This window comes from Ptiloglossa arizonensis, chromosome 13 (genome assembly GCF_051014685.1).
Source record: "Ptiloglossa arizonensis isolate GNS036 chromosome 13, iyPtiAriz1_principal, whole genome shotgun sequence".
Classification (NCBI taxonomy): domain Eukaryota; kingdom Metazoa; phylum Arthropoda; class Insecta; order Hymenoptera; family Colletidae; genus Ptiloglossa; species Ptiloglossa arizonensis.
Genome location: NC_135060.1, coordinates 8,992,878 through 9,001,035, shown reverse-complemented (window position 1 = coordinate 9,001,035; position 8,158 = coordinate 8,992,878). Strand labels below are relative to the sequence as shown.

Below are 8,158 nucleotides of genomic sequence, written 5' to 3'. Positions count from 1 at the left end.
TAATACCGATACTGATCTAACCTAAACCAATAGCATTGATCGAAATTTCGTGTTAATCATGAAACTGATAACCTGTTTGAGGAGTACATTATATTGGCCCCAGAAGGTACTCGGTGTTTCGAAACTATCCGCTTTGGAGTTTTTAACGCATCAGTATCGTTACCTGAACAAGGATCAAATATTGTCGAAGATAAAAGAACAGGGGAAGGATCCGCAAGAAATTCTCACCGAGCACCAATTGCAAATCGCTTGCGAAAAAAGTTTGGCGACGGTTCTCAAAAAACTCGACATCAGTTATCGCATTACAAAAAGGTAGGATATCAAAACAGATATTATTAAACGTCAAAAACCACCAATTGCAACAAGAATAGGACGTGTATAGAAAAGTAACCAAAGATACACGAAAATTAAATTGTGCAGCATTCGTGACAAAAGTCGTCCCCATTACAAAATTTATTACGACTTATACAAAACTGGAAAATTTTCAAATGAAATTTGTTTCGTAACTAACGAAGAAACCAATATTTCTTTTATCACCAACGATACGATTTCGAAGGGCCTTCAAGACGATGACATTTGATATTTGTGTCTCTTTTCTTCTGTGTAAGTTTTCAAGATCACCTTCAACTTTTTTACCCATAATCCTATAATTTATTTAGCCTGTCGAGTAACAGGTATCGAAACGAATCCAAGTTGAAAAAAATAAGTATTCTTCTTTTTTTTTCATCACAGAATGATTCATGGAAAAGTTGATGGTGACCTTAAAAACTTGTATAAAAAAGAGACACACAAAAAATTAAATATCATCACCTTGAAGGTACCTCAAAATCCATGGGATAAAAAAAAAGTTTAATTCGTTCGCTAGTTACGAAAGAGATTCAGCTGATTATTTCGCGTGAAATTATACAAATAAAATTATATACAAATAAAATATTTATTGTACAAATAAAATTATATACAAATAAAATATTTATTATACAAATAAAAAGGACCAAATCGTAAATTTTCTTTAAATTCAAATATCAACTCTATAAAAGAAAATTCACGTTCTGTCGTCCGTCACGATTTACACTAATAATTATCGTTGTCCTGTGTAACGTTTACATTTTGTTGATCAGGATAACCGACGCGATGAAGTGCGTAAAATGGGCAGATTTGGTGATTCCGATCGGCGGTGACGGAACGTTCCTCCTGGCGTCGAAGTTGATACAAGACAACACAAAGCCGGTGTTCGCTATCAATCCCAATGTCTCGAGCGAAAGTAACATTTTTACGCTTCCACCGAAGTACGCCGTGAATATCGAGAGCATATTTGAAAAACTCCATTCAGGAGAATACACGTTATTGATGCGGAGTCGCATACGAACAGTAATGAATGGAGAGGGACTTTACAGACGACCTTTTCACATACACGAGAAGACCCGTACACAAGGAGAGAGAAGAGTCGAGTGGGTGCATTACAGTGAAGTTATCCTCTCTGATCTAAGCTTGTTCTTCCCTAGCGGAAATCAATATGTGCATTTTTATTCGCTGCCGCGCGACACGCGATGCTACGGCCAAAGGACTCTCTTTCGTTTCTTTTTTTTTCAACATTTACAACGATTCGAGAGAAACGGTAACGTTGCTTATTCACGGCGATATTATCGATTATTCGAGGTTCCACCATCGACGTATTTCTTAAATTAATGACGCTCTCGAAAGATGAATCTTTAGAACCCTCGTGCGGCGTGTACATAAAACAGAGAAATATCTGTTCGAAGTTCGTTCGAAGTTTGTTAAACGAGACACGCGCGCCGATTCCTCGTGTATTAAGAAATTTCAAAACGGTGCCTCGTTGTCCATTAAAAGTTCCAAACGTAAGATATTATTCCGGCTAATTGTTTCAACGGGAATAAGAATTTTAATAACCGATGCTCTCGTAATTATTGAAACTGAACTCTCTCAGAGTCTTACCGAACCGATGCTTTCCGACGATGGAAGGAACTGCGTCTTTCGTCTCATTTAAGTCTTAATTAACGAGAAAGAGTAAAACTTGTTAAATATAATACTTTCAAATCGTTTTATCTCGGACAGTACTCTCTCGGTGTGTTTCGATCATTGATAGATACGAGTACAAATGTTTAATATCGGTATAGAGAATTACGAGACACTCTTGGAACTCAAGAAAAGACAGATTTGTTTCGTTAGTTTGATAAATTCGCTACATTCGTTGTAATTAACGTCTTTATCTGTCGCGAAAGTTCTTCCGTTTTAAAGTTTGCACGTTTTGGGCGGTGTCGCTTGAAATTAGGTTCGTAAAAATGATGAAACACCAACAACCAACGGTATCTTTCGCGGTACGACTCGTTTAACGAAGTTCTTTCGTATTTTCTCTTAAGTTTTAAGTAAGCTATGCGTATCGCCGATTCTACGTTTTCATAAAGACCGTAATGCATCTTCATTTCGCGGCTGGTCCTTCCCGCCAAGTAGTTTCGAGTTATAGTCTCGTGCACATTAGAACTTCGGCAGTTATAACTTGTAAATTACAATATCCGTGCAGTAACGACGTTCGCAAAGAAGTCGTTTCTTCTCGATTGTGTACGACGAGTATTCTACGAGAAATCGTAATTCGACGAAAAAAAGTTACCAAATTACATCTCGTTTGTAATTGATCGCGGATCGAACAATTATTTCGATTCAGTTGAATTTTTTTTCAAACTGTCGAGCAATTGAAATTTATAAACCGCTTCGTTGACGATCTGATTCTATCGGTGTGAATTAGATTTCAAGCGTGAATGTTTGAAAATGAAAAAGGGTTGAAATAAAAAAGAAGAAAAACAATCTGAGATAGAAGTACCTATAAATTACTTAGGTACTTGGGCTTTACTATTTATTGAATCTTGTAATACGATATTAGAACTAATTTTGAAGTAAAATTTATTTAGAACGCACTTACAGAGGGCTCGATTACATTGAAATTTATAACAGAAATGTAATTCCTTTGCCTCTTCTATTTTTTAAATCGATTAGTTATTTCCCAAGTACGATAGTTTCTCGTTCGTCGGGTTTCCAAGATCGTTATTGCAAACTTCGTAATGCCTAGTCAAATTACACGTAGGATTCGATACATTTTTTCTCTTGAAAAATATCTTTGTTTCCCTCTTCTGGGTATAATTTATAATTTAATTTCTCAGAGCTCTCATACGATCGTCGCAAAGAAAAATAGCGGACGCTCTTCAGCCGCGTCAAAGAACCTTGCCGTGGCTTGCCCTGAACGAAGTTAAGTATCCCTTTTCAACTTTAGCCCGCGAGCGATCGTACCTACCGAAATAACTAATACTTTCCACGCAAAACGTTTAGGTATTCATGGGAGAATTTTTGGCAGCGAGACCAATAATGTTAGCCATCCAAGTCGAAGACCAGGAGTCGTATACAGTCCAATCTTCGGGTATATGCGTTTGCACTGGCTCAGGCTCCCGATCCTGGTACAAATCTATGAACCTTCGACCCGCTGATACCATTCAGCGAATCGTCGAAATGGCCACAGGCAAGAAATTGAACCAAGAGGAAACCAACGATTTATTGTACAAATACCACCGATCTCTCGTATACCCTCCAGGTAGCCGACTCGTGCAGCATTCTTGTTGACTCGTATCGAAATGGGGAAAAAAGTGGACCGAAAATTCTCCATTCGTCGATTAAGAATTCAAAAGTATCGTTCGAAATTATTACGAAGTATAATAGCAAAGTCGTGAGAAACAAAACGTTCGGTTTCTTTTCAAAGTACGAATCGAGGAGCTGTATAGCAACCTTTTACGAGTTTAGAAACACTTTTTTCAATCGTGTGCAAAAGATTCTGACGTGAATATATTTTCTAACCATTTGGAAACATTCTAATATATAAATATTTGAACGTGAAAAGATTCTAACGTGTGAATAGTTTAACGCGAGAAGATTCTAACGTAAAAATATTTAAGTGTGAAAAGATTCTAACGTAAAAATATTTTAACGCAAAAAGATTCTAACGTAAAAGTATTTTAGCGTAAAAGTAGGCTAACGTCAAAAAAAAGAAATGAGTTTCTGTTTCAATGTTTCGCAGAAGATTTGCACATGACGTACATGATACGGGAGATAATGAAGACCAGGCGCAAGGTGCAAGAGAAGTGTCATCCAGAAAGGCAAAAGTGCACTAAGCTGACTGTGAAATCTTGTGGCTTCGATGCTGGCTTGGTAATAGACGGTAGCATTTCTTTGCCTTTCAACGATGGAACGACTGCCTCATTTGAGATCAAACCCGAGTACTCTCTTAAGCAAATCGTTGTAACATAATACTCACTTGCCCGGGATACTGTACCTTGAGTTCTTCTTAAAATCTTCGAAAATATTTCTAATAAAGTTCCAATTAAATCGAATGATCGTTGAAACCTTGACGTATCGGTGAAACGGTACTCGTGAAATGCCTTGAGAAGCAACAAGAAATCTCTTAATTGTTCTCTCAATGATTAGTAAAATAAAAAAGGTAAATCTCACCGAGACTATTAGTTTCTAGGACATACGTTTATCTAGACACTTTAGCTCCCTCCAACGTGTTTCTAACTATACCCGTGAAGTCTGTATTCATCGTTTATGTGCACCCTGAGCTTTACGATTACGTCGCGGCTTTGTTCGATCATTAGCTCGCCGTTCGTTTGTTGCCTGTGCGATCGGTGGATGTACAATTTTCGTTTCATAAAAGATGGAAGATCCAAGGAAGGTTCCTCCTCCGCAATCTTCCAGTTCCAGCGTCGATACAGCCCGATTTCTTATTTATTTCTGATGGAGCGAGGGCAAGAGAAAAGTAACAAATAATTGCGTACATTTGTTCCGAAAATGAAGGTAGTCCGGGGCCAAGAGATACGAGGGGCCGCTTATTCGGTAGCAAAGGGCAACCTGGTCTTTTTCTACGGTAACGAGGAGGGTGAGCTCTACCTTTCCAGCTCCGTTTTCGGTTTCCTTGCAAGGAGGGCAGCTACGTCCAGACTTCCATTAACCCCGTCATTTCGGTTTCGGCCGAACCGCAGACACGCCGACCTTCGAGATCAGGTGTTCATGCGAGATAGTTGTGTAGGAATAAACACGCAGCGATACTCACACATTCTGGAGCATGTACTGGGTGGTTTGCTCGTTACGGTGCACGAGTTTGTGTTCTATGTTTAAGAACGGTGCCTACGATAGATTTATTAGCGTCGTTTGGTCGTTGAATTTATTCGATCAATAAACTTTACGCGCGCATAAAAGATCCATAACGAATGCAAGCAGATATTGGAGAGGATTTTACCTTAATGTCGAAACGAAAGTATAGAAGAATACAAAAGTTTGAGTAAAAATTGACGTCAAGTCGGTCGATAAATATTCCAAACATCCTCGTTACTTTTGCCACTGTAATCGAAGGCAGATTCGCAAATATTTCCAAACTAACGTTAAGAACTTGACAGCTAACGACACACCCTATATACGCGATACTGCACGAGTTCTCCTCCAGCTAAGTGCACTGTTTTCGTACTCCTCGGAGCGCAAACTGTGGGTACTCGAGACACAGGATACTAAGTAAAGCACTCACTGTCGACATTTTCGGGGCGAGCACGTAAAGCAGTCGTTGTAAAATACTTGGAAAGGTGTAAAAGTCAAGGTTTACACGTACGGATAGAGAGTATCCAAGAGTTTAGCGTTCTTGAAATTGAAGACCCGGAAACTATCGTCGAATTTGCCAATCGATTCGTTCCAACGTCGAGAACGCTGCTCTACGGAGCTTGAAGAGCCTTTGTTTCTGACCGAGACACGTGCTTCTTAATGCAACGTGTTCGTGTCGGGAACGTTTTCAGATTAGAAACGTTTCATCTCGTGCGATTCAATTAATTCTCAATCATTTTGTTCGATTTAATTCGACGAGAACGTTCGAACAAAGCGCATCGTTTTGAAAGGTCTCTTCGTTAATTCGTTGTACGCATTTCCGATACATAAACCGATCTTAGCGAACTGTAGAGGTGTGGTAAACATAAAGTTGCAAAACTTTCTCGATCGAGCTTCAATTCTGCTCGCTAAGTCTATAATTTGAAATCATTCGTCGCGTTCCAAAATTATGTTACACGTCCCCGGAGTACCGAAATTATTCGACACGGTATAGTTCGCCAAGACCAATTTATATCGAAGAAACAATGTCCCTTTAGTTCCACCGTGTTACTCTAATCACCAAACACGGTTTTCGAATTACAGTTCGCGCGACGTTCCTCGAACACGGGAAGTGGAAATATTGCGAAGGAGAGGACAAGGACACAACGGTGAGCACATTTGCAGGTGGTTTCTTAATTTACAGAGCTCGGTGATTCCGTGAAAACCGATAATTGAACTCGTAGAAGGTCGAAGACGTGTGAGCGCTAATTAAAGTAAATCCCGAAGATTTAGAGCGGGGACCGTTAAATTATCAAGACAGATTCCCCGATCGAACGTCGGAGAGACTAAGAACCGGTCTCATTAATCTCTACGAAAAACCCAATCCGTAAGAACAATGGCGGTATCCCCCCCAGACGGACTCATCGAGTACAAATAAACGTACGGCCGACCAAGAACAAGAGACGACATCGACCAACCCTTTGTACTTCGTAATTGAACGCGCCTGTCTTCTCGGTGAAAGTTTTTGGACTCTTCCAACCCTATCAGGATTCGGTCGAAAACGAAGCTGAGAGTTCTTCGAAGGTATAAACGAAAGTTTCGCGAGCCGAAATTGTCCTATTATATCTACTTTAGTATATATAACTATTATATATAGTATATATAACAGTGTATCTCTACACGCGTACGATGCAATGTTTCAAATTTGTAAAATACTATTCGGACTAGTAAAATTTCGTACGGAGATCCACACAACGTAGAACGTGATTGTAATTGAGAAAAATGTCGACAAAAATTGTTTACGAAAAATGATTTCGTATTTCTTTTTTTTTTTTTTTAATAATTCTTCATTTCCTAGCATACAGCTGCCCGTGTGATTTATCCGTGAATAACGAAAGTTGATATCAGTCGTTACGCACGAAATTTGAAAAGAGCACAAATTCGACGACCCTCTTACGCTGATTTTCATCCTCGAAGTTCTCTCATCTTGTACCATTTCGATTGTTCACGGGAACTTGGAACATTTTCATCCGGTTATATCCGAAGCGCAAATTACCGTATTAAGAGGCAAGAAATGTTTGTCGGATCGAGATCTGAAAATTGTTTTAACACGAATCGCAGAAGTTAGCAGAACAAACAAGAAACCGGGAAACTCGAAACTTGATTTTCCCGCGGTCTGGATATATATATATATATATATATATATATATGTGTGTGTGTGTGTGTGTGTGTGTGTGTATATTTAATTGAGAAACCGAGTAATATAATATCCAAAGTTTGATCAAGAGAGAACGAAAATGGTTTTAAAGTGCACTCGTTGATCGCCCTCTGTATTCCTGTGCCACATTAATGAGGCAGTATCGTACCTCGAGCATTTCCAGAACTTTCTCGAAACTCTAATAACTGAAAAGGAATTTAATAAAGCACGGTGCAAATGGCGTAATTGACATTTCGCATTCTATTTGCCTACCTTGCCCGAACATTCGACCTGAATGAACTGTACCCTCGGTTACTGGAAATTCTGGTCCTCTCGCTCTCTTCGCTTCTCGTGTTCTCCCTTACTCTGTACCAGATTCAACGTGTTGGTTGTACAATTACAGATCTAACCGCTCGTGCTGCACACTATTTTGCAAACGTACGTTGAAACGTCATGAATTATCGTTCGATACGATAGCCCGTAGCGTTTTCCAGTTAGAAAAACGGTCGTAGTAATTTAAAAAAAGGCCCCGGTTCGTTCTACGCTCGATCGAAATAACGAAAACGAAATGAAATATTCGCCAACGAGAAAATCAACGCAAGCCCTATCGATCGCTTTAAAATGTTTAAAGTCGAAGCAATTTAAAAAACACCGCGATTCGTTCGATGTTCGATCGCGGTATCGTAACGAGAAAGTTTTCGGTAACGAGAAAATCAACGGGGCCGTCGTTCGTTCACTTTAAAACGTTTAAAGTCGAGGTGGTATTTCCTAGCATTTTTAAATGTATTTATTAAAACGAATTCGACGATAATTTGCGTATTTTTCGTTGAAAAA

The 8,158-nt window shown here is 39.1% G+C and overlaps 1 protein-coding gene across 1 annotated transcript; it reads left to right on the top strand.

Annotated features, from left to right (window-relative positions):
• The first annotated feature begins 1,272 nt into the window (after window positions 1-1,272).
• On the top strand, window positions 1,273-4,316 carry LOC143154020 (NAD kinase 2, mitochondrial). The gene is made up of 4 exons (XM_076325760.1): window positions 1,273-1,448; window positions 3,174-3,258; window positions 3,340-3,598; window positions 4,079-4,316. Exons 1-4 carry the CDS (start codon window positions 1,348-1,350, stop codon window positions 4,306-4,308), a joined length of 675 nt encoding a protein of 224 aa, XP_076181875.1. The 5' UTR covers window positions 1,273-1,347; the 3' UTR covers window positions 4,309-4,316.
• The last annotated feature ends 3,842 nt before the right edge of the window (window positions 4,317-8,158 follow it).